We start from the raw sequence: 27,682 nt of genomic DNA, 5'->3' as shown, positions 1-27,682 counted from the left end.
CACTACATCATCCACCCTCATCCTGATTTGACATCTTCCCTCTTCTCTCCCACAGGAGGGGCCATCTATCTCCACTTGTCCCTCAGCTGTCTGAAGTGTTGGGAATGTGATGCACCAGGCTTAAAGCAGCTAAGACAAAAGTGGCACAGCCTGCTTTGCCTCCCAATTTCTTCTTCCTTTCTGCTTCCATTTAAAAATTTGCTCACATCTTTCTTCCTATTCTGTCGCCTATTTTGAGAAGAAACCTGATGATACTACAAAAGTGGTTGTCTTTTCCTAGCCATTGTTTAGGCCTAAATCACCACCTGTCTCCTCTGTTATGCTCTTTGCCACTGGCTCGTCACATCTCCACGAGCAGATATTGCTCCTGCCCTGTTGACCCTGTCACGTCCTCCTTCCTCCACACTGACTGTGATGATCAGTTCCTGTTCTTGACAACCATTACTCACCCCTGATACGTGGCTGTATGTAAAAAAGCCTCTAATGGGAGCCAAACTTCATACATCTGATGTAAAAAAAACAAAAAAAAAAACAAACTAGTGTCATTGGTTCAATGACTCTGGCTTTAAAGCACGCTAGTGTCAAGTCTCTCATACTCTCCTCAACCTATTTGATCGGTCCAGATGGTTCTTGCCAGACTTTTCTAGACTTGCTCTGGTTGCGCTGATGCTCTGCCTCACCCAGTCAACACTCATTCACTTCTTCACACTTGACCCTTTGCAAGGCGATACCCCTTTCTCTTACATGATTTACCCTCTTAGGCTAAAACAGAAGCTCTCAGTTCTTATTTTGAAATTCTAGACTAGGAATTTATTAACAAATGTAGACCAAGTAATAGCAGTGTAGGGGGTGTCCTTTATGAGTTTAATCATTTCAAGAAACGGTAGCAGAGATATAACTGTTTTAGAATATATAGTGCACAAAGAAGAAACATATTGAGGAAAAGACTGATAAAATATAACTGTGACGACTAGAGATGTCGCACAAATGCCCACGCACACCAACCTCTTCCTCTGAGTGTACCAGTCTGGATGTGACTCCGGTGGTGTAGATGCTGCCACTGGCGTCTTCGTGGATCTTAATTGTGGACTTCCTGCTCCGACTCTCCGGATCTCTGGATCCGTCAAATAAGTCCAGGATCTCTTCATTGTACAACTACAATAAACGAGAGTCACAAACGCAATTTAATGCACATTAACAATTACACAATTGCTGCAATACACGCATCACCATAATCAATAAACTTAAAGATTTATGTATTGACTGTTACATCTTTACATCATTACATCTTTTGAGCAAATTCTAATGTTCTCCTCATGTTCTCCGTTTCTCACAGCAGTGTGTCTTATTTACACACAGCTCTGTTGTCTGAGAGGTCAGTGAATGACCTCTCAAAAACCAATGAGGGCAAGGGCCACAGAGGTCAGCTGAAAGCTCAGCTGTTCCCACCTACTGCCAAACACATGCACACACACCCATCTGTTTACCATCAACAGAGATAACCTTTTAACCTGAGGACCTACAACAAAAAAAAAACTGCTAATAACAGAAACCAGGCCCGGCAGGGAAAAACAAAGAAAGCAAGAAAGAAAAATTATTTATGTTTTTCTATTGGAACTGGTTTTACAGAATGATTATTAAAGGAATCACATCTTACAGATACCCACATATACAATCATCTCCCCCTAAAGACAACCCAAACATTTGACAGGAACCTCTGGAGGAAATCATTGCTTGTCATATTATCTCATTGGTCCTACACAAGCATCCCTCCCTCCCTTTCCTCGCTCGCTCTTATCCATCCTCTACCCCGCAGTGATGAGGAATAATGTCAGAGGTAATGGCCGACATTAATCAGGTCCAACAAAGCACAAGCAGACATTCCTGCCCATCTGTCATCAGGCTGTCGCTTCCTGTTTGTGGAATAGGGGGCTGATCCCCTCAACTCACTGTTTTGCCCCATCTGGTTAGAGTTAATGTGAACCGATCCCAGCACACACACACACAAAAACAAACACACACACAAACACACACACACACACACACACACACACACACACACACACACACACAGATGTGCCTTTGCAAGCAAGAATATCAACACTGCCCCATGAAAATGTGAGAACACGTAAAATTTTTTCGCAGTGCAGTTGAACATGTGCTGTACAGCCATACACGTCTACATGTGCGTGTCGCCCACCTCTAGGAACTGGGCGCTGACTTTAAATTCGGGTGGCTGGGTGCCGGCTTCCTGGGCGCGCACTTTCCTGTTCTGGATTCCCTCAAAAAGCTGGTGAACAGCCCGAGGGATGATACCCTGCTCCTGCTGGGTCAGATTCACGTCAAAGCCCGTCCCCATGGTGTAGGTCTTCCCCGAACCCGTCTGAAACACATTTCATCAACCACAATGAGATCTAATTTTATCCTTCTTACATGTAATTTTGTTTTATATGCACCTATCGGCAGCTAATGCCAGTTAACCAAACTTCTAATAAGCAAGAAGTAATGAGGCATACATGCACTGAAATATGGCTATGTCATCATCAGGGTTCTAATAGGAATAAAGATGAGTAGCCTCTAGAGGATTGCTGTACCTCGCTACAAAGAAATTTCAGAATATAAGTTCTCAACAAATGTAGAAACATTAAATACAAACACACAATAAATATTTTACATTCAAGATTCAACATTAGGTTTGGGAGTGTAGTGTATGATTATGACTGACTGAGGATGATTTATAAACCCTGTGTCACCACCTGCTACAGACTGTGGGAAATAACATCCTGGTAAGTTTTAATTTGTCATATTTATTTGTATTTTTTAATGAGGAATTAAGATTCTAAGATAGCCCAGAAGGTTTGACTTAAAAACCCATTGGCACTACATCAACTGTGTGTCAAGGATGCAGCTATGTTTACCATCTGTCAAATTTACCCGATTAATGTTAAATGTACAGTACAGCTCCTACAGGATTGGGAAGGGAATTCAGGTTGCTTAGGTAAAAACTAAGTTAATAAAATGATAAATAAAAACTGATATGATATATAAACTTAATAAAAACTCCTAAATAACCACAACAACTACAACAGATCTGTATTTCATTCATTAATCACAAAAAACAGGATCCAAACCTCACTGTCATACCTGGCCATAGGCGAACACGGTGGCGTTGTAGCCCTCGAAGCAGCCCTCGATGAGCTTGTACACGCAGCCTTGGTAGATCCGGTGCTGCTCTGAGTCGACGTCAAACACAAAGTCATAGGTGAAGGCCTTGTCCTTTCCCAGCAGAACTTGTGGTTCTCCAGGTGTGACCAAGGTGCACACGTGGCAGCCCTCGATCTTCTCCTTGGCCATCTGAGGACGAATCCTGGGAGGAGACGACGGGAGAGAAGAGACACCCAGTGAATTGATGACATGATTAAACGATCATAAATTACAACATGTGAAATGAGTCACACAACTCAGCAGACAGGTCGCTGACTGTGACTGCACCTGGGGTGTTTTAATATGTTTATGCACAGTGTAGATCAAGCATGACAGTCTGATCCACAGACTACACGTGCTCCCCTTAGACCTCTTGATAATTTCACGTGTACAAGTGTAAACAAGAAACAATGAGAGTATGAGAGCATATTATAAAGAGTTAATGGGAAAATGTCCACATCTAAACCAAGACTGTGAAATAATAAATCTATCTAATAAATGTGGCTTTAAAAAGTACCGTATTATTCTAGTAGACATTTAATCAGACACAGCTCTGGCAAGAAAATCATTTGTAATTGTGTTTTCTGCTGTTTCTACAATAATGACATCCTTTACTTCGCCATCAAACTGGGCTAGCATACTGTTACTACATGCATCCACAACATTGAGAGTTTGATCCTCCAAACACAGGGACTCTGCCAGTTTAGCACTGCACTCCTGCTGTATAACAGAAATCACGGAGGACAGTTTTCTAAAAAGGATCAAAATCACTGCAACAGAACCAAAGATTTTCTCTTCTGTATTTCACGCATTCCTCTTCCTCATCACGCCTACATTACCCACAATGCAACTCAATCCACATCACTCAACTGTACAGATTCTGGTGTGTTATGCTAGTATGAGCTAATGATGTGCGAGCTCCCTTCTTTCTAACTCCACACCACCAGATTTCTTTCATTTTCAATCGTTTTCATTTTCTTTCGTATTTTTAGCCCCAGCCAACGCTGACTCAAGTGATATCAATTAAGGCAATTTATCAGACTTCGCGGCGCTCCCTCTGGAGCCACAAGAGGCATTATACAACTTAGTACTCCACAAAACCTGTAAACGGACTTTGGTGTGTAAAAACAGTGGAGTTCCCCTTTAAAAGTGGGTTTAAATATATGTATGATTTCTCTTTATTATGGGGTCACCTTATAAAAAGTTGATTGGACAACTGAAATTAAAAGAAAATGAAGTTGTCTCTGCCACTGAGAGGAACAGGGTGTGTACGATTGAGACGGCTAGAACCTCTACTACATAGTAATTTTATAGTACCTAAATAAAAATCTACATTTTTTACTGTCAGACGTGTAAATAAAACAGGTGACATGATGCACTATCTATCAGTCACAGGTTTATGCCAAGTCACTACATCAATCTGAAAGGGGCAGTAAAATGTAACTTCACTTTGACTGACTGCCAGAGGAAAATAGAGCAGACTTCAATCCGTGGTCTGATACACAAAAGGCAAACAAGACATTCCCACGACTTCACAGAAATCTGTAAGAACAAGGAAGAACAACCATGAGGACAAAGCCCATACAACAAAAACAACATCTGTTTGTGCAGTTGATTTACAAAGACAGAGAGCATGTGGAAATTGAGTGATGAGGCATAAAATGGACAGTTCTGAGAGAAAGTCATTATTACAGCTGCTGTTAATCCTGCTGCACAGGACTCGCAGTTCTGCTGGGCTTTCCATCCTGTCAGGTAGTTCACTGCAGTTAATTGCTTTTCACCTGACATCTCAGTTGTAAAATAATCCCTGATAAGATGAGTCCAAATGAAAGCAGTCACTGCGCAACATCTTTGAACTCACTGACAGAATGAGGTCCGTGTATTTAAATTTAGGACCATTTTAACTTGTTTGCAAGCGGAAAGGCAAAAAGCTCCGCAGGCAAGACGGGTGGCTGATTAATGGATATGCAGCTGTTCAAGAAGTGACACTTTTTACATCCTTGTACCGCAGTGCTGCTTAACTGTGGCTCTAATGTTGCTCTCACAGAACACAATGTACATAAAACAGAAGATCTGTCGCATGGGCCCCTGTGTTAATCTTAGGCTTTCAGAGGTACACTGTGGACACAGTGGAGAGGTAATCACTTTAAGCTGTGGAAAAAGCCATGAGCCAGCAGTATCGGAGCATGGGTCTACCTCTCCACATGTTAAACCCCACCCCCCTGTTCAATCTTCAGGGGATGCAAATCAACTCCCCCGCACACTGAGACCACACTAGAACCTCCCTTTGGGATGCTCCAACAAAGGCACACACACACACACACATACTGTATAAAGCTATACAAAGCCAGAGAAATCCCCAACAACCACATACAGCTGCTGTAGGGATAATGGGCACACCACAAAGACACACACAGCCCAAAAAACAACCTACTGTACAATCTTCAGTACACACATGGTTCCTCTCTCAAGCACGTATTAAGAACCACACCCACCACAAACACTCACAGTAATCTCTTCACCACACGTTGTTACAGTGCTGCAGAAACACACACACAGAGCTGACAACAGCATTTTTTTCTACCCTTGGTTCAGGGCTTGAAGGGGTCTTCCAGGAAGTATTTAAAGACATTAGAATAGTCTGATTCAGCAGCAGCAGCACACACAGACCACCTCATGACCGACGGTGTGACACCGAAAGCAGCTTGCAGACAGATGAGGTCCTTTTATCACTGGATGTGACCTTGACACTGAGGTTAATGTATCTAAAACCCCAGATACCATACATGTGCTGTTTAACCCCATTTGAATGAATTGGATGTGGTAGAGGAGGAGAGTGCATTGGTCCAGCACAATGGACTGTGTGTGTGAGTGTGTGTGTGTGTGTGTGTGTGTGTGTGTGTGTGTGTGTGTGTGTGTGTGTGTGTGTGTGTGTGTGTGTGTGTGTGTGTGAGCTGCAGCTGTATTGTGAAAGGGTTGGCGGTCATTCTTCTGCCCTTTTCTCTCTGTTTACACCCAATTCCCTCTGATTGTGATATTTATAGGTTAGCAGTGAAGTGTCAGGTGTAACACTTGACAGCAGAAATTGAAAAGAAAGAAAGAAAGAAAGAAAGAAAGAAAGAAAGAAGTGTTTATACAGTATGTTGATTACAGTAAGAGATGGCAATGGGCCTGGGAATTTATTACACATTCATCACATCCATTTATTCAGAACCTCTGGCTTTGAGACACCACATTTCACAATCATCAGTCCTTCCCCCATTAAGATAATCAACTTTTCATAATCACTTACATTAAAGAAAGGACCTCCAAGCAATACTTTCTGAATTATGTCTCGTCATGTGCCCTGCAGAGAGTAGAGTAAGTGCATTTCTGTTTCCACCTCCCGTCATCTCGCATCGACTCCTGACTGACTCACTGGGCAGCCACGTCTCTGCTCTGCAGTCTCTGACAGACTACAGACACTCCAGTCATTGCCAGTACATATATTGAAACAACAGCATGGTTTACATTTGGTTTTATATCTCAAGCATTTCATATAGAGAAGTACAAGGTCATTTTGACAGCTTCGGTTTGGCTGTGACCATTTATTTTTGGTTTTGTTTTTTTTTTGCCATGGCAGCAGTAACCCTGGCCTACAGGGATTAAGTGTCGTTCTTTGTATAATAAGAATCTGTTGGCAACATTTTGTGTGTAGTGCTTTTAGTATGCTCTTGTCTACTCCTGAACTTGTTCAACAGAAGACCTCCTGTCTATAGAAACAAATATTTCTAGGGCTGATTCGTTATTCAACACAAAATGAATCAACAAGTTTGACAATAGATTCATTGTTTAAGTAGTTCATCATGAAAATGCCAAACATTAGTTGTTGACAGCTTCGCAAATGTGAGAATTTGGTCCTGTCTTTGGGTTTCGGACTATTAGTAAGAAAAAGACATCCTATGACGTCACCCTGGGCTCTATAGAAACTGTGACGGCCATTTTTCACTATATAGAACATCTTACTCATAAGCAAATTCATTGATCAGTCAAGAAAATAAGAAAGATTAAACAATAATGAAGATACTCATTGACTGCAGCCCAAAACATTACATAATCAAACATTGGTATTCAGATTTAATGCTTTACTCGCCTCCTCTCAGTGTCCTTTGTCTTTCCCTTCACCAAACAACTACCAAAAAAGACAAATATGGCTGAATTCAGGAAAGTGTCGACATCAGATGAGAGGACGGGAACACGTCTGCCACAAACAAGCAAATCACACACACACAAAGAAGCCCAACAACAATGACAGCCTCAGTGATCAGTGATCCGCAGGGAGAAGAAATGGAACAGCTATAAATAATCAATACACACACACACACCCACACTCACACACACACACAAATAATCACACTGCGGCCCAGCTGGATGAATATTTAAGCCAGCTGCGCCAACAAAAGATCAGATCTATAACATTGATCTGAGAAGCGAACATCTTACACACACACACGCACACACACACACAAAGATCCTGACTCAGCCCACACACATACACACTAAAGAACATCTAGCAGCTATAAATAGCCCATAACACCGCGATTAAATGTCTGTGTGAGACAGAGGCGTAGAGAGAAACACAGAGAAGCAGGTTGTGGATCCCTGATGCGGCAAATTAAGGCGTCTATCTCTTCTCATCTTTGCACACTAATAGGAAAGTGGTTTAAATACCCTGGGGACTAAACAGAGTCCCTCGCAGAACCAACACAAACACACACACGCACACACGCACACACGCACACACACATGCACACACACACACACACACACACACCTTTACTGCCTCCTTTTATGTATAAATTCTTCATACACAGATGAATGTGAGGTGCAAACATTATGTCTTCACTCATTACCCCAAACCCAGTTCTGTCAGACACACAAACAAACAACACACACAAAGTCAGAAAACTCATTATCCACAAGCTCTGAGGGGATTCACTTATTAAAATAATTATCAAACCCAATAGTGCTAATTAGGACCAGACTCAAAAAAAAGCTAACAAACACACGCACAAGCACAGAGCAACTGCCATATCAAGCCCTGATAGAAGCAGAAGTCATTGATGTGTGACTTGAGTGAAGTTATCTGCGACATGACGGAGGCAGAATACTGAACACACTCCTCAAGACCTTTCTGACATTTACAGCATCCTTCAGCAGACTCCTGACTTTGAAATCGTACAATGTTTCACATCTCTTTGAAAATAACAAGCGAGCAAACTTACGTCTGACATATCTGTCATATCATATATATAAAAACAATTATAAATGTTGGCATCAAATGCTTCTCCTATTGAATTGATCTAAATCAATAATTCAGGAAACATTGCTAATTTCAAATTGCATTGAATTCAGGCAGAGTTCTTGTTTAGCTGCTTGTGTTTAGACAACATTAAAACACAATCACTGGGAAGTCTGCCAACAAATTTGGTAGACTTTGAGAATATAGTCTTAATATTTAAATTGTATGTTAATGAGAAAAATTCATAATGTTAAAAAAAGAAGTCTAAATTTTGTTAAGTTGTAATTTTAAGAGGAAAAAAAGTTACTACCTCAAGAGAAAAAGACGTAATATTACAAAAAAAACAAAGTTGGAATATTTCAATAATTAAGTTAAATTAAATTTTAAGAGAAAAAGCTTCAATATTGCAAAAGTCATAATCCACCAAGAAACATGTTTTAAGAGAAGACAGTCTTTGCATGTCATAGTGTCAAAAAGTCTTGTGCCACTATATTTTCCCAATGCACGCTCTCACACACACACACACACACACACACACACACACACACACACACACACACACACTAAAAGTCTTAGTCTAGTTTCCAATTTTTTTTTCCCCTCAGCTGGCATCACTTTGGTCCAGTTTCCTTGGGCACAGCACAAACTGCCCAGAGACTCCCAATGTGCAATGACTGCATGTGTGTGAGCATATGTTTGTATTCACGGCAGTATGATGGTATTCTTCTCGTAGTGTACAAATGGCAAATTACAAATGCTAATACCTAATCATGACACAGTAATCTTCACCTGAAACTAAACCGTTGACCTGCTATCCAATCACAGCCCAGAAAATAGCCTGGACCAAATGCCAAATCTGTTCCCAACAAGCCCAGAGTAGCAATAAAATCAGGCCGCAGTGATTGCTGCCAATGACAGCAAGTGCCAGTAATGCCTCTGTGTCTGAGCATTATTGTGTTATGTGTGTGTGTGTACGTGTGTACGTGTGTGTCTTCATGCTCAGTCAACCTTCAAAGACAAGGCCGGTGATAGCCAAAGAGCTCATTTCCCTAATGTAAACACTTGAGTAAAGACACGGCCCACACATACACACGCACATAAAGGGACAGAGTTAATCGTATTCTCTCGAGCTGCGAGTGTTTCAGAGCCTTGTTGTCTCTCCTCTGGCGCTGAGCCAGTGGAGGAAGCCAGCCGCTGCCTCCATGTTTCCTTTAACTCTGTCCATTCATCAGCGGACAACATCTACTCTCATCACATTTCTCAATCGAGGACTATTTGAACAAGACCTTCTTTCCATCGTGACTCCTCCTCCTCTCCCTGTTATTTGTTATCTGTTTAGCTTCATCATCGGTGTATTGGGAAACACCGCTGGGCTCTTGTTTTGTTTCTGTGTTCTTGTCCTCATCCTCACACCTCTGCCTGTTTTGCAGCCGTCCCTCAGTTTGCTGCCAGTGAAAACACACTATCAGGACAAAAGCTTGAATGACAGAGGCAGTGGAGGGGGCCTGTTCCATTTCCTTTTTCTCCTGATAACAACGGACTCCAAGCGCTAGTGTGGACTTTTCCCCGCTGCCGCACTTCCCCTACCTCCAGCTCTGTTTCTGTCTATCGATTAAAGATTGCCTTCATAATGGAAAAACACCAACACATTGTGTCAGTTCCTTAACAACTAAATGCAAATACGCCGTCACCACCTCCTCCCATCACACAGCAGATCAAGTAACTGTTGACGGACAATTCAACAGTCAGTCTGCCATCCAGCAAAGGTTGCACTGACAGGCAGGAAATAAAAGCTCTACAGTAAGCTGTAAAGACAGTGGTCAGAGGTAAAGGACAGAGGACACAGTAGGACAGCGTTTATACAGTAAAGCATGTACAGGGAGCCAGAAGATTAGGATTGATTTTGTGTTTTTAGGAACAGGTTTTATAAAGCAGGGAGAGTGCTGATGTCAGATCATTGCTCAAGTCCCCCAGGATCCTCTCATTGACATGGACACTAAGGGCCAAACTGTCAGACTCATCTTTTTACTCTCTTTCCTACTGTCACACATCTTAACTCCCAGCTCAAAGATTGAGACACACCAAGGGTGACACACACACACACACACACACACGCGTTGTCCTCAAGGTCACATACATATGGATGTGTGAAGCAGATGAATGCAATCAAGCAGCACTCTGTGTTGACGTAAGTGTGTCTGCATGCAAAAGACTGATTTACCAAAGCCAAAAGACAGCATCAACATGTTTTTTAAGCATTAAAGCTGCACTTATCTTTTTTTTTTTTTTTTACCTTGCCAAACTGATCAAAGCATCTTATAATCTGAAAGTGGTCACTTCCAGAGACAAACCACAGATAATTATCCCCCACAGCTGCAGGTTTTGTTGGGTCTACAAAGTGTTTTAGCATCTTTCAGTTCATTGTTTTGGTTCAACTGCCTGTACCTTCGTGGTTTTGGTTCAGTCTCTCGGCTCTCATGGGCATTGTTTTCAGAGAGCCGCTTTCGTCGCACAGCTCGTGATATACCCACTGTACCCTTCCTGCACAGCAGCGAACAGCAGACAGAAAACCTTTTGCAACTGGCTTGTTAACATAGTGGAGCATTTAGCAGTGATAGAGCCAAGTATTTCTCTCTCTGTTAGAGGAGAGCAGAAATAGAGCTAAAAGAAGTTTGCCAAGCAGACAGAAACACACCTTCAAGTGAATGCTACCATTTCTCAACGTCTGCTGGATGACTAAATAAGCAAATGTTTGCTAACATGTTAGCCATATGAACATTTGAAGGCTGCGTATTGCACTGCCCCAGAGTTTCCAAAAATAAATGATTGTGCATATCTACTATCCTTATTTATATTCAATCACATCTTCTTCTTCTTCTCACAAAACGTTTGCATGAACACAAAAGCCGATCTCCACTGTACCACTGCTTCCAGAAATATCACCGTGTGTGTGGATGAAAAACCAGTTTATTTTTTGCACTGCATCTGTAATCTGTAAAACCAAATCCTGCCCCACGCTGATGCCCTGCTGTCCCTTCCTTTCTCCACATGGACCGACAAACTAGGAGGTGGTGAGACTCGCTTTAATACCCCCCTGTTGTCATCCCACTCATTAACAACCACTCAACAGAGAGACGAGTGTAAAATCCTGTCATCGCACCCTCTCCTACTCTCTGCCTCTCTCACACACCTCATTTCCTTTGTTTAATGATGGTTTAGACAAGGCGCTCACGCAGTAGCCACCGTCACCTAAACACTTAACCTGCAGCGTTCATCATATAATGTTGTCTAACATCTCACCATTGGTGCAAAACAAAGACGCCAGGGAGGAGAAAACTATGTGCCATTTTTTTTATCATTAAGTTAATGGATATCAGCCTCGTGCCTTTGTGTTATTAAGTGCTCTTGATTGAGAGCACTGGTTGTTATGAGAAAAATTATTTAATATTCCCACAAAAACAGTTGAGAAAACATGTTGTGCGAGTTAAACAAGGATACTAAAGCCATCGATAATTATTCTTCTAAGGCACATTAACGGAGCTAATTCCAAGCCTGTCAGTGCATGTCAGTGATATCCAAGTGGTTTTCCAAACTACTTCAGGAAACCTTGTCACAGCTAACTCTACTGTCGGCCTGCTGATGTTATAGACAGATATGAGCTACCAGCTGCATCTTGTAACCCGGGAGGGCAAAACATGTCAGAGGTAGAAATATCAACAAACGAGAAACAACGGTGAAGTCATTAAAATGAGTCATATCACACAAAGTCATGTTCCTCTTATTTTACTTCTGTTTCACCAAACACACAGAGTAAGATGATGTGAGTGTCATGTTTACAGCCTGATAAAGAGCAAATACAAGCTGCACCTGACAGAAACCTAATACAATCAAACAGTCTTGCAGCATTATTCACTGAGCAGAACTGTGTTTCCCTTTCTGAAAGAGATTAACTTCATGCAATCGGGCGATGGCGATTACATAAACAGGAGCACAGTGTCTCCATCTGGTTCTGTTCTGTTTGCTTGTACCATACCTCCGATTAGTGCTTTGTCATTGTCTGAGTTCAGATTAGGATTAACCCAACTGACACAGCTGTGTGTGTTTGTATATGTGTATGTGCATACAACAGACATATAGCCAGCATTTCCAGGTACTTTTTCCTCATAGACAGGGAGACTATGAACATCAGTCCGAAAAGCATTCATAAAAAGAAGATAGGAAGCTGCACTATCGTTTCGAAAGCGTTTAAGTCACATGTTGAAAAAAGAATCATAAACAATCTGCCATTTCCAAGATCAAATGTCCAGTGTGTGTGTGTGTGTGTGTGTGTGTGTGTGTGTGTGTGTGTGTGTGTGTTCCTCTTCAGTGAGACAACACACACACACACTGCAGTGACAAACTCAGTTGCACTCTTATCACTGTCAGTAGGAGCACATCCAGGTCATGTTCCCATAGCAACCAGAACAAGATAACTCTATGCAGCTACTCACAAAGAACTTTACAACCGTGAAGAAAATACTACCTTAAAAATAAAAAACTGTAAGCCATTTCTTCTGTTTTTACTTATTGAAAAACTAAAGTAACACCTCTCACTGGAAATGATCCTAAAATTTCGATCAGCACCCTGAACCCCATTAGGACCCCTCCTTTATGATTTGCATTCTTCTGCAGCGTCTCTGTTAGTGTGAGACAAGCCAGTAACTGAGGTGAATTTGCTATCAGCAACAAAATTAAAGGTCTCCTCCAAGTTGATTCAACATTTTATTAATTCAAATTCATCCTCATAGCTTTGTGGGAGGTGTAAGTGTTAGGAAGTCTGTGGAAGTGTTCTGGAAAAACATGATAAGCAGCCTTTGTCACACTGTACACCTGATACAAAACTTCTGAAAAGCTGTTGAGGTGGAGCAGATTAACACTCTTTAAAACATTTATCTCTCTGTTGCTCTCTCGCTGTATCTGCCCTTTTTCTCGTTCAAATCTTAAAGGACTCAAACAAACAGAAAGACCAAGGGAGCAAGGGGAAAGAGAAAATGAGAGCAAGAACAAAGAGTGGGGATAAAATGGCAGTTCATGAAGATTGCCGCATGTTTGACATGAAAAGCCCTGAGAACTAAGGAAATTGGCTTGGCCTATTTTGGGCTGGGAGCTCTGGGCATATCAGTGACTGTGGGATGAAATGAGAGAGGCCCCAAGGTGCATCAGTGTGGATGGAGGGGTGGCAGACCACTGGCTGCGAAAGTCAAAACTGAAAGAAACCTCATTTAGCAAAATGAAAAAGCAAAACTGAATGGATGAGAATGGAAGGATTGAAGCACATTTCCCGGTAATGGGGTGCTCCAAAAAATGATTTGGCCAGTAGCACAAATGAAAGACTGATATTCCCCCCAGGATGATTTTTGACCCGATCCATCCAATCACTGTTGAGACATTTCACTCAAATCCACAACTGTCAAACCCTCTGTTGGAACTAGAGGAAAAGTCAATGCCTCCTCAAAGTCAGTAGGCTTCATCCTCTTGGGACCATGAATTTCAGCACAAGATTTAATGAAAATCCATCCCATAGTTGTTGAGATATTTAAGTTTGAACCAAAGCGGTGGACCGCTACGAGCATGGCTTTAGGACGCTGACAAACCCACTGTTCTGGCATATTTTAGCCCATCTAAAATATAAAATTTATTGATATAGTGTCTTTATTTATATAGTGTATTTCTCCACATTTTAGAATTTTGTAAACATAGTAAATGTAATCACAAACATCATGAATAATCCTAGTAAGTAGAGTTTTGCATCCTAATTTGCATCTTCATCATCAATGAAAGCCTGTTTGTCAAAGAGTTACTGTAATACCAACCTCCTCCATGAACCACCAGCACAGTACAGCTGAAAGACGCCATTTTTGATTATTGAACTACAGTAGGCATTTCTGTCCTGCTGCCCATTTAATCAGTGCTCCCATTGATTTCCTGGATCAGCTGTCTACACTGATTCCGCACGTAAAACCGTCAACTGTCTCTCTCCCTCCGATCGATCTTGTCATCTCTCTCTCTCTCTCGTCGTCTCTCCATCCGTCTGCTGTTCCAATCCAATCCATCTAAGTCACCTCTCCCATAATGTCTGTGCTCGTATAGTAATCAGTTAAGTATCTGTGCATAAGTGTTATAACAACAGATACTCTTCCATAATGGGTGATGGAAGCAGGCCATTCATTACAAAATCTGTCTCTCGGTTCAGTCTCCAATCCTCCACATGGGCCCGACATCAGAGCAGGCTAACAGGCTGGTAGCCAAACACACACACACACACGCATGCACGCACGCACGCACGCACACACACACACACACACACACACACGCGCGCACACACACACACACACACACGCACACATTCAGAAGGTCATATGCTAGTCCAACACTCCCTAAGGGGATGGCAGGGATTAGCAAGGGGCACCTGACTGTGCCTTGTCCCTGGCAAGGTAGGGTCATGTTAGCTATGAATGAAATAATCTGGCATCTAATAAAAGTGAATGAGGGGTAAGGAATGCCGTTTAACCGGCCTTGACCTTGGCCTCTGATTTAGGGCAACTGAATAAAAGAGAGACAAGTGGAGACAAAGGCAGCAGGGTTATGAAGGTAAGTGGCTCAGGTGGGAGCACCGGAGTAGAAAGCCCTAATATGGACCACATGGAGAAGCTGAAGCAGTGATGCATGAAGTAAAAGGAGGGGTGAGCCCAGCTAAGTGTGGAATAAGTAGATGGGAAAGCAAAGAGGACATTGAGCATTTTAAGAAAACATTCATAAGCATGTGTAGAGGAAGTGGGGCAGTGGTCACATGAGGTTGGCGCTGGGCGTGGACAGCTGGCTTGCCCAGGTGGCGGCAGGCAGACTGGGAGCCCAAACCTTCTGCCACTCCCATTTGCCGTCTGCTTTGTCACACTGACACACACATGCCGATTCTCCCAGAGCGCCATGCCTGGTGAGATTCAGAGCCCCCCACAAGGCCATGTGAAGACCACAATAAAATATATCATGTGGGATTCATCCCATGTACGTTTATTAGTATGCAAGCTAGAGCTGAAACAATTAGTCAATAAATCAATTAGTCGATCAACAGAAAAATTACCACAAAAGTCAAGCGTTCACCAATCCACTCTGCTACACTGTGAGGATTAACTGCTGAGAATTTCACATCCTTTTAGTCGCTGTCCTGGTGCTTTAAATTATGAAGTGTTGATCGCACAAAACAAGGAATTTGATGAGTTTGGGCTTTAGGAAATCGTGATGTGCATTTTTTACTTTTTTCTGACATTTTGTATCATTTAAATGTAAATGTACGTTGCAGTCCTAATGTAGGCTGCATACAACAGGCATAATTAATCAGTCAGTCAGTTGAAAGTAAATGAATCAACGATTTCAATGATCAAATCGTCATTTTTTATTCATCAAGCAAAAATGCCAAACATTCATATGTTCCATCTTCTCTAATGTGAGGATTTATTATCATAAGAAAAATATACTCACTTTGAAATTGTGACCTTGGGCTCTGACAAATTGATGGGCATTTTTCAGTATTTTCTGATATATTGTGGATAAAATGATTAGTCAGTTAAATGAAAGAGATTGAGAGATCAATTGGTAAATCTAAGTAGATGTTAGTTGCAACCAACTCTAATGTTTAACCTACAGTACATCCCATGTCATAAAAGCTTTAATGTCAATTTCCATCAACTATCTAAGCCTGTAAACTGGTGCTGAACTCAGTCCAACATGGAAACACTCTCTTGTAGCAGCAAAGAGAATAACTGAAAACATAAAAAAATATCATAATATCAATAGGTGATATTTTTTAATTTATAGATTACACTGATGGACATTTCTTATCAATTCTTCTACTGTTGTACTTGCAGTTTAACCACCACCACATCCAGACATACAATTCATGCGAGCCACTGTTCATAGCCTTCGTATTAACCATATCCATCGAACTACCCTCACAGACTGGCGACCCTGTAGCCTGAGGCACCGCTGCCGATTGGTAACTGGCGATAAGGGAGAGCGGGGCTCACATACTCTGTGCTCATTGGTTTGACTGGTTGTGTTAGTATGTAGTGTCACACCCTGGAGCACGAATGAGCGAACTGGTTCATCCATGTTAACATGAGCATTTTATTAACCGAGCCAGACTTCAAGGACAGAGTTGTCCTACATTGTCTGGTGGAGCTGGGTCGACTGTTCAAGAAAAATCAACTAACCGAGCTGTAATCTCTCACCTTGTCCATGAGGAGTTTAGTTTCAAAAGACACACACTGTCATCCTAAGTTTAAGGCCTGTCTAAATACACAGCTGTGGCCTCATTGCTTTCTGTTCATCTATTGTCCTTGTTTGATGGAATGAATAGATCCCCATGTCCCATGACAACAAACCAGCACTTCAAAGACAAAATGAGGGGTGAAGTGAGTTCGAAACAGGCTCTTTGGGAGACAGAAAGGTCTCAAATATCCCGTTTTTATGCTGATAACAGGAGGTAACATGGGACAGAGCGGTGTGGAAAGGTTACACATGAACAATCGGCTGTGAAAGACGCCATCATAGACTGCATTTATTTACCCTGGCCTCAGGCTTTTCATACAGATCAACACTCCTCATGCTTAAAGGTCTTTGATGTACGAGGTCAGTAATTTACATGAATATGTATATAATGCTATTATTCATATTAATAGTAATAATGCTGAATCAAAAGAGGAACTATACGATGAATGTAAAACCAGTGTCATTTAGTATCGATCAAAAAGCAGTAAACTGTGCCAAGAAACTAACTTCTCACCACTGTCAAAGACAACTAACTATCATTCAGTTTCTGATGAGCATCTCTCAGTGTTACAGGGGCACATCAGTCCGCATCATCGAAGCTGATTCTGGGTCAATCCCCACCCCACTTCCTCATCATCCACCCCCTCCTCATTTCCCCTCCCTTACCACCCCCCCCCCCCCCCCCCCCTCGTCTGCTCTGTCTGCTGCTCCGTGGGGGGAGGTGGAGACACACGAGAAAGAATCAAATTAGCTTCCTTTCCTACATTTTCATGACAGACGGCCTTGTCAAGGTCACAGAGGTGCTGGCCAATTTCTGCTTGATTCCAATTAAGTCCAACGGTCTTAAAGAGGAAGCACTGCCCATTAAGATAACGTTTGTTTTTTGATGGATACTGGATGCTTTTAGCCAAAGTGCTTCTTGGCACCGTGACTGTGTATAATTCTTGTATGTGCCGCCATGTGAATACCTATAATCTTGATAGTGTTAGGGACATTCTCAACTGACTGCCAACAAACTATGCCACAAATTGATTTGATGTGTCACTAAATTACGGTGGCACACCACTAGGAGACCCACAGGGGAGTTCATAAAAGGACCAAGGTCAAAGAAACAGCCCTTCCTTAACAAAGAGCCAAAAGATGTGGTTGTGTGCGTGTTCTGCTTTTGATTATCCAGAGTTTAACACCCATACAAAAAAATAACATGTGATTTATATGCCTGTAATGTCATTTGTTGACGTATTAAATGTTTTCACATGTTATTTTGTTGCCGCTGATGGTTTGGATCAAGAGGCTTTGAAAACTTAAAAAGGACACCAATCGCAGCACACGCAACCACAAAAAATACTAGGAATCATACTCTATTTGTATGCTGAGGAGGTGTTATTTTAAGAATTTAAAGGCCACAAGTCAAACACATACACAGAGCTGCCAAAATAGATGGCTGTATTCACCTTTTGCTTTCACATACAATGTAGAGTATACGCTGCTGAGCTGCAGACTGCTGCCATGACTCTGCTTGTCTGTCTGCCTCCCTGGAGGGCTGGTTAGCATTACCACCAGCCCAGCCTCCCTTTCTGTCAGACAGCATTTTAGCCTGAGTGCTAAAGTAGCCAGCCACCATGTGTGTCTGTAGGTATGTGAACTTAGCCAGGGGCTGAAGACCTATGTTTTCTGCAAGGTACATGCACACACATGTACTCTCCTTAAAAGACTGCGCAGAGGTGTATGACATCAATAATGGGCTATAACCTTGGAATATGATTATTAGTATGATGAAGAAAACAGTGATGAAAACATGCTACTTAGCACTAAACACAAAGTACAGCTGAGGTTGAAGAGAAAACGTTTTCCAGGTGTTTGGTCTTAAAGGAACAATGTGTAAGAACTGGCCAACTGTCAAATTTATACTCCAAATAAATAGGGGGCAGCATATTACCAGAAAGTTGGGGTGTCCACTATTATTATAACAAACAAGGAAAGCGTTTAGCTGGTTAGCGTGTCAATTTCTTCACATTCTGTTGATAATCTTATTTAATTATTGAATGTTTTAGACTAAAATGCTTAGACTTTGCCCATTTAAACCACAGTATCATTTAAACCACAGAAATCAAAATTATACTGAACAAATAAATTACACAGTAGATAAATTTCAGTTCATCATTTAGTTGTTTTGCGCTGAATTCAGCAGTTTTAAAGCCTCGCACTTTCTATTCACACGCATCAACACAACAAAGTCAGAGACACAAACTCCAGCAGTAATTAAGCTACTTAACTCTGAAGGTGATTATGGGCCAGCTGGTCTCTCTCTCTCTCACACACACACACACACTCACCACCCCTTCAGACACTGACTGCAGCTCGACTGAAGCATGGAAACAAGCACATACTGTGTGTGGCACCAATTCATATAACTACTACACATCCTTTGTTAAGTCTACATTGTCCGTACTTCCTCACCAAGCCAAATCCAATTCTGCTGTTCATGCACGGCACACGAGGCTAAATAAAATTCACTTAAATGAATTCAGAGGAAAAACCACTGTGAATCTGAATAAATCCATTTCAGACGGACATAGTCCAGTAAAAAGCACAGTAAAGCTCCTCCACAGAAATGCTGACCAGCTTACAGTGTGCACTGTGCACAGGAGACATTTCAGAGGCCGGGGAAAGATGTGTGTGCCTGTGTGTTAAAGTGTATGTTTAGAAAAAATGATATTCCATTAATTAATGTAGGAGGAAGCAAAATTCTTGAACTTAACACTGCTCTAGTCGATACTTACTGGCCAGACAGGTTATATTTCTCTGTAGTTTACTGTTTAAAAAGGCAGAAGAAGAGAATATAATATCAGAATGTTTAAAAGAACATTCATCATTAAAATGTAGAGGTAAATAAAGTCTTTATAGTCTAGACACAACACCTGAGGGTCTACATCTCTCTTCTTCCCTCGGCGGGAGTATGGCAAGCACGTGCAGCTGTGCCCAAATTATTCATACACACGATGCGCAGACATACACAGACATGCACTCGTACAAACACACATGAATGCACCCCTGCACACACACACACACTGATTGCATGTTTGGCTAGGAGCTCATATTTGATTTGCACGCTACAGTAGCCCTTTTGACAACGGACGAGACACTTGCTCCTTTTTCCAACCCCCCACCCCCCTTTCCACTGTCCTTTACCCACTACCATCCTCTGTCTTTTTTCCTCTTTGATTTCCCTTTGTATTTGTTATGTTGAATCGCAGGAAGCATCGGCCCTTTCAAAAGAGGGAGTTTATAAAACAAAGCAGAAAACAGCATCTGACTCTGCAAACCTCTCCCTCTTCTGTCGTTAGCCCCTTCCTCTCGACGGTACTCTCTTAAAATACAGCCTGGACTTGACTTCATCCCCATTTACCCTCCAATTCTTTACTCTTGCTGTGTGTGTGTGTGTGTGTGTGTGTGTGTGTGTGTGTGTGTGTGTGTGCGTGCAAGCTCAGCACAGAGCACAAAGACCTGCAGTGACATCAGACTCATTCACACTGTGTCCTCTGTCTACGCTCACCCAAGAGGTGCTCTGTTTAAAGGGCCTCTGCAACGCCTCATCCCCCCTCACGCACACACACAAACACACACGCGCACAGAGATCCCTTGTGATTTCTGAGGGGCCACAACAGTGTCAACACACACAATATGGTTTATCAAACTATGCAGACCCTGAGGGCTTGAAGATAAATGCATTTAATGCTAAAAATTAGGAAATTAATTATTTTCTCCTCTGCCCATTCAGTTTGTAACAAAGGTTTTCTTGTGTCTACGCAGCATAAATGATAATAGTTAGGACTGTCTCGAAGGCCTGCTCCAGCTGACATATGATGAGACATTGATAACAGAAAAATGCAAATGTTAAGACTGAAGCGCCTTTCATTCCTCTCTGAATTCAAATGGATGAATTCAAATAAATACAGATCTGTGTGTGTGTGTGTGTGTGTGTGTGTGTGTGTGTGTATGTGTGTGTGTTTCTCTGTGTGTGCACATGCAAGAGTGGGCGAATAGGAGGTGGAAGTAGCCGGAGGGGGAGCAGCATTTTGGTCACAGTTTCACGCTTTATTTTGCTCACAGTGCAGACGAGCTTGGGCACAAGAAAAAAAAGGATGCGGCAAACACTTAGAGGGAAGTTTGAGATGACGTGTCGTGATCAGAGAACACGGTTAGCACACTCTAGGACCAATGTATATTCTTCTTATTTATTTAGTGGAGGACAACAGGCTTTTTTGGCCACAGAAGAGCAGAATTGGTTTTTTTTGTTTTTTTGTTTTTTTTTATACAACTGGACCTCAGCTGATGTTATCACTCAGGCTACAGCTCAGTAGACTGACTCCTAGAAGGTAGATCAATAAAGATCCAAGGCTTCACGCTTTTGCCAGTCTTAACTGAATCATGTCAACGGGCTCATCGGCAGCTCACGAAGCAGGAAGTGAACAGGAAGTGGGGATAGTCCAGCGGCAACCTCACAGGAAGTTATTCTGCAACGGCAGCACACCATTTGGGAGTGCTGATGCACTCAGCAGGGAGAAGTTCATCAACAGACCGGTTGCACCACTCATTTTAACACCAAAGCACACGTTGTGTCCTGAGTATTTTTGATCTATTAGTTTAAATACACAAAATGTGGAGTAATAAATTCAACCCTGTCGGGATCTAAACACTCAACCATCTCAGAAACACAATTAAATAGTTCTGCTATTATTCCCCTGTCATAGGATGTGTCATTAAGAAGACTTATATCATTGTTTGGAAACCAGGATTAAGAAGCTTGGCAACCTAACCAGACCTTTTTCACCTCCTCAGGCAGCTACAATCTGCCGGTAGAGCTCATGAGCCTGCAGAGCCTGGTTATGCAACAGGTCTGCTGTTAGAAAACAAGTGATGAACAAAAAACTCTTTTTAAGCCTGTTGCTGTCATGAAATGTTCTTATTCTTGCTTTCTGCAGATCATTATGTCATACTGTTTAATCATTTATCCATGTTGCCTACAACAACTTTCAGGTCTCAGGCCTCCTTCTTCTTCACAGGAGTTGCACAGGCATATATGCACAGTGCTGAGCAATGCTAGACAGGCAGCTTCTTTAGCACTGCTGCCACAAAAGACATTGGCACAGAGCTGTTAGGTCTAATGGGTTTGAAGGGCAATAACAACAGAAAACAAAAAAAAAGCATGTGACTAGCAGACCAGCGTGAGGAGGAAGCGATGCACAGATGTGGACGGCCAACTTGGGTGTGTGCTCTGTCATGTTTCCTGCTCCTCTTCCCTCAGTTGAAGCCAAATCAGTGATTAGAAAGAGCTTCAGAGGCGACTCCCATCAACAAAGCAAAAGTGCTTTCACTTTTCTTGACCAGTGACTGTAAATCTGCAGCAAGCCGGGTGAAGGGCGGATGAGTGTTGAGACCCAGAGTAAGAATGCACTCATGAGAAGATTACAATGCAGCACTAACCTGTGACCAGTACATACAGCACTGTAGGCTGACAACCTGCTGCACTCGCACACAGACACTCAGGTTCCCACCAAAGTCCAGCCATTTTAAAGGCAACCCCCTGCGGAGGTGTGTATCCCAGACAGAGCCAGTGTGGCAAACTATTAACACACACAGGAAACAGGCGAGACTGGTAGCCGAAACAGGACATACGTCCAACAACAAAACACCACCTTTTTTTTTTAAACTCCCATTTAAAGCCTTTGTGTATCAGCTGTGAGAGGCCCTTTCCGCAGTTGTATTCCACCTACTCCTGTTTTCTTTTGAAGTTGGTGTTTTGGTCATGGGGTGGCAAAAAACTACAGCGCATTTATGCGTCCATGACAAACTTTTATGTTTCTGAATATCCCTGTTTTGAATTTAATCACGTCAGCTGAGGACAGAAGAGATGAAAGCCTATGTTTTTCTCAGCTGTGCTGCCGTCAGCCAAAATGCTCTGCGTCACAACTGTCAAAAATGCCCCGGTCATCCACCTGTGGGGTATGAAAGAACACTGAATATTTTGTGCTCTAGTCTGAGAACTTTCCGTTTTTACTCAACCTCATTAGTGTTATCATCTTGAACCGCGAATGCATGAAACACGTGGCGACTGGAAAAAGCTCCTCATTGGTGATTCCTCAGGTCAGAACTCAAATTAGACACGGCCTCAGCAATCACAAGGTCAAAGAACACAACTGCACTAAACAGATTTGTCTTTGTGCCTATTTATACACAGCGATGGAGGCTGACTTAGCACTTTGGTGCAGGGAAAGTCGTTCGCTGGTCTGACATGAGTAAGTGGCAGAGCAGGGACAGAGATCGATATGGAAGTGTAAATTTACACACTGCTCATAACTCTCATGTCAAGTTACACTCAACATACACGCATAGACACAAAAGGTTGATTATTGGCATTTATAGTATCTCAGAGCCAGCCCTAACATAAAGCTATCAAATGTAGCACTCAACATAAGATCAACAAGAGGAGGAGGCGTCCCTTGAGGTGAAGTGAAACTGTTCGTCTGTGTGTGGCTGTGTCTGTGACTGTGTCTGTGTGTCTGTGTGTGTGTGTGTGTGTGTGTGTGTGTGTGTGTGTGTGTGTTGGGGGGGTTCAAAGTCTACTTGTTCTTATAGCCTGTTTGCATCAGACTAAGCTTGTCTCATAAGTGAAAGCAGCTGTACAAAGATGCAACTGCCAAGCCAGAAGCAATTTAACTACGACCACTTAGTAGGGAGTTACATTACATGCATCTCATCATGTTTGACTTGACTGCAATGCAGAGCCATTGACTTAAGTGTGTGTGTGTGTGTATATGTGTTCGCATGTGTGTCCAATCCATTCCTCAGGCAGTCAGGTCTGGATGCAGGATTGTAGGTCATGTCACTGGTTATATGGACATTGTTTAGGGAAGGCAGTGCAGACATTCAGGAAATGGATGCTGGCGACTCAGACTGTGTGTGTGTGTGTGTGTGTGTGTGTGTGTGTGTGTGTGTGTGTGTGTGTGTGTGTGTGTGTGTGTGTGTGTGTGTGTGTGTGTGTTGGCCCTTTCAACAACCTCATTGCCCTCTAAATGCAGTCTCACACATGCACATAGAAACTACTAAGAGTGCGCTTCACTTTCTGCAGGCTGCCCGAGGGCAGCACAACATGGGAGCAATTAAACACCATCTTCTCTTATCAGCGGCTGACTTTCTCTGGGAAGAAAAAAAATAAAGGTCATTGGGAAAACCGTCGCTGTACGGCAGGAAGTTATCCTTCTCAGTGTGTTTATTTGTGTGCTTCCCATTTCCTGTCAAACACACAGACACTTTTGGTGGCACTCACAGGGCAAGTAAATACACACAGATCCCGCATGATGAAAAGGAGCGGTGTGAGCTCACCCACCAGTGTGGCCATGTAATTACACAAGCTGTTTAATTACAATGTGAAGTTCATACTAATGAACGTGATTTAAAGGTACAGTTAATCTGACCCTCAGTAAATGGGAGTTTAGCAGGTGATAACACACATATGTGTTCTGTGTAGTAATATTTGTCACCTTCACTCATTCAGTTACACTCAATCAGATTCCCTCTGAGCTGCTCTCCAGACTTAAATCAATAACTTCAGTTGAGCAGTAGCCACCAGCTCTCTCTCTCTCTCTCTCTCTCTCTCTCTCTCTCTCTCTCTCTCTCTCTCTCTCTCTCTCTCTTCTCTCTCTCTCTCTTGCTTTTTTGTCAACACCTCCTCCTGCCACACTTCCTGTTACAGTTGTGACTGTGAACAAGCACAAAAGAGATTCACTCAGCGGCTGATTGACAAGTCACATCCCCGGGGGAAATGGGGCCATTGGCTATAAGGTATTCTACTGGGCCTACCCCCATCCTCAGCCCCCATTAAGTTCAATCAATGGATCTCAAACTGAGGTCTGTGGACCTCAAAGGGGTCCGTGGTGAAGAATAGTTCAATTTTACTATAACTTTGCTGCAGCTGCTTTACATTTGCACAGAAACAGAGAGTGCAATGAGGCCGATTTTGATCGAAGATTCATTTTTTTGCACAACAATCTCATAAGGGACTCTCATCAGACTTAGTGTGACCAACTGGGATTCAATAGCTGATGGGAGAGTTTGGGAGGTGATGAGTTAAAAGAACAGTGGGTATGCGAGACCACCGCCTCAGTTCCATAGACTGTAAAATGAGCATGATTACAGACGCAGCACCACTCACACTCTAGTCATGCCTTCCAATTTCAGAGGCTGCCACCCAGCAAGTGCCAGCACATGCACATTTACACTCTCTCTTTCAATCTGCATTCAGTCTTAGCTCACACAATCCATAGGCTACTTATATCTCCTCATACGAATTCAAAAAGCTGCTGTGCTGCCCGAGCTTCAGGGTGCATTTCCAACAAAGGCAGTGAATGACACAGCTCTGAAGGAGAGCATCTCTTTGTGCTCGATTCATTTGCAAAACACATACACACACACACACACACACACACACACACACACACACACACACAAACACACATATAAGCAAACCCTCTTCAAAACCTGATTTTATCATCTCCTCAGTCTTGCACATGTGAGGTGTTCACCAGACTCAGTTAGGTTAGGATAAGGTAAGACTTCAGGTAGCTGCCTGTGAGAATAATAATACAAAAATTGGTTTGGAGAGAAACGCCCATTCTCCTCCCTGCACCTGGCTGCAGCTGTCCTTGTCACTTCACCCAATGTTAAATCATGAATGCAAGCTGCTGCTTCACATTAAACACACTATTGCTGTGGAGAACTTGTGCCCCCCTACATGAAATCAGTCATATGGAAATAGTGTGGTACAAACACATGCTTTGCCTTATCAATACTGTGCAGAGCACCACCCATGTCTTACAAAACAAGGTGTAATACTCTCCTCTGCAGCTCTACAACCTACTGTGTCCTGCAACAGCAGAGCAGAGACAGGAAGGAGCGTGAATAGTAAAATGAGACTTTAGGTGAGCAGGAAGATGCATTTAACTGATCGCCAGGAGCCTCAGACACAATGTGGTCTGCGACAGACGTCGTAGGCTTACCTCAGTGCAACCTTCACACAGCAGTCGCCCTGGCTCGCCATTATCGCTTTCAAGGTTTGCCGACGGGATGTGGAATATTTCGGCTCTGTCGGGTCTTCAGTGTGTGTAAACCGTGCAGTGCTGGGTGTCTCAGGTCACGGGGAGCAGCCGTCAAGACCTGCCGGCGGTGAGCTGCCTCATCGGGACTCTGCCTGTCTTCTCCTGCTGCTTCTTCTTCTTCACCTCCGCTGTGGCAGTCATTTCTGGCTCACCGGTGTTTTTCACATCGCAGTGTTTTAGCCGCTTTTTCTCTTTCCGTGGTTTGTCTCAGTCGCTACATCCTGTTTAAAGTGCGTATGAGCGAAGCACGAGAGCGCTGCTCAAAAGCCACAGCGGTTCTCTGTGAGAGACGCGATCACGCTGAATGAGCTGAGTTCGTAAACCGGAGGGGGGTAATGCTGCTTTCAGGGACTGTGGGACACTTTGTATTCACCGTTGAAGCACTCTGGCCGTGGGCTATGGCCTCTCCCAAATCCACACTGAACAATTAACTCTTCACTACAAAGAGTTATAGAGGATCATTTTGCCCAGAAATAATATGAAAAGGGAAAATGAATAAATGAATAAAAAATAATTTACCCCTTAGCACACTCAACTATAACCCTGTTACCATGGTAACTGGTAGATGCAATGCCCGCTCAACTAGGCTACTGAGTTATGTTATGCAAATGTAAAAACGTCCCCAAAAAATTTAAAAAAGGACGCATGCATATTAGCATAAAAGGGTAGTAAAAAGTAGTAGGTATTTATATCCTTTACTATGTATTTCAGTGATTTAGTATGTCACTTCCATAACACTGGAGGACTCACAACGACAATGGTCAAAAGCAGACCCTGACTTTTAGTCTCTTGTGCAACTCAAGCTCTTAAGACTGCTTCATACTGAAAAGCCTCGTTAGACCTTCAGTGCCCTTCATTAAGTATTTTGAGTGTGAAGCCCAGTCTGAGCCCGGACAGCTCAGAAAGCTCCCTTCTGAGCCACAAAAGATGTTATTCAATTGTTTTCATAGATTCACTGGTACTTTTCCTGACAAATTAACAAAACCAGATGTGTAAAATCGGTGGAGCAGGCCTCCACAATATCAAAACTACAATTAAAAAAATTCAATTGCAAGGAAGTACTGCCTTCTAAATCTTACAGTAAAAGTACTTAAGTATTATTAGTAAATTTACTCAAAGTAGGCCAAAAGTAAACACTCATTTTGAAGCAAAATGGCCCCTCTTAGTGATACATTATTATCTTATGCTAGGCTATTGGATTATTATTACTTATGCATTAATGTGAAAACTGTATTTTAATGTTGTAGTTGGTCGTGGTAGAGCTAATTTAGTTATTTACCATGTTGGTTAATCTATAACAATGTGTCATAGTTTATAAGTTATTCACCGGAATCTAAGTAAAATATATATGTGCTTAGTTAAATACAACCACTGCACAAAGGTCAATTGAACGAGGAAGAAATGGTTGTTTTCCTCATTTGATGGCGCTTTCAATGATAATACAATAATACGAGCAGTCCGTGAAGGCAGCTTAATCGGCATTCGATTGACAGGCACTACGGCCAATTGCTGAATTAGCACCGGCTTCTTTGTACATTACAGACCAATCAGCGGGCTCAACAGGACCGCGTGTCCCCGCCCACCGACACACCCACAGTGAGCAGTAAAGATCACAAACCTGCATCACGTCGACTGCCAGCGGCGACATCTGAGGTCCGTTAAACTGCTATAAACAGAGGCAGGCTCTTCCCATGACGGAGAGGAGGGGCCACAAGTTTAAACACCTAGAGGT

At 42.6% G+C, this 27,682-nt stretch overlaps 1 protein-coding gene across 8 annotated transcripts in view; it reads right to left on the bottom strand.

Moving 5' to 3' along the window:
- Positions 1-26,238, bottom strand: part of kif21b (kinesin family member 21B) — a 63,056-nt gene extending 36,818 nt beyond the window's left edge. For all 8 annotated transcript variants that reach the window (XM_056397044.1, XM_056397084.1, XM_056397074.1 and 5 more), the window contains exons 1-4: positions 25,852-26,238; positions 3,145-3,367; positions 2,201-2,383; positions 1,006-1,155 (exon numbers count right to left, since the gene is read on the bottom strand). In XM_056397044.1, the coding sequence (XP_056253019.1) occupies positions 1,006-1,155; positions 2,201-2,383; positions 3,145-3,367; positions 25,852-25,892 (597 nt within the window). In that variant the 5' untranslated portion in view covers positions 25,893-26,238. The remainder of the gene's footprint in view (positions 1-1,005; positions 1,156-2,200; positions 2,384-3,144; positions 3,368-25,851) is intronic.
- Between the last annotated feature and the right edge of the window lie 1,444 nt (positions 26,239-27,682).

This window comes from Seriola aureovittata, chromosome 2, assembly GCF_021018895.1.
Source record: "Seriola aureovittata isolate HTS-2021-v1 ecotype China chromosome 2, ASM2101889v1, whole genome shotgun sequence".
Taxonomy (NCBI): Eukaryota; Metazoa; Chordata; class Actinopteri; order Carangiformes; family Carangidae; genus Seriola; species Seriola aureovittata.
The sequence above is the reverse complement of the archived record's forward strand: the minus strand, read 5'-3'. Positions and strand labels throughout refer to the sequence as shown.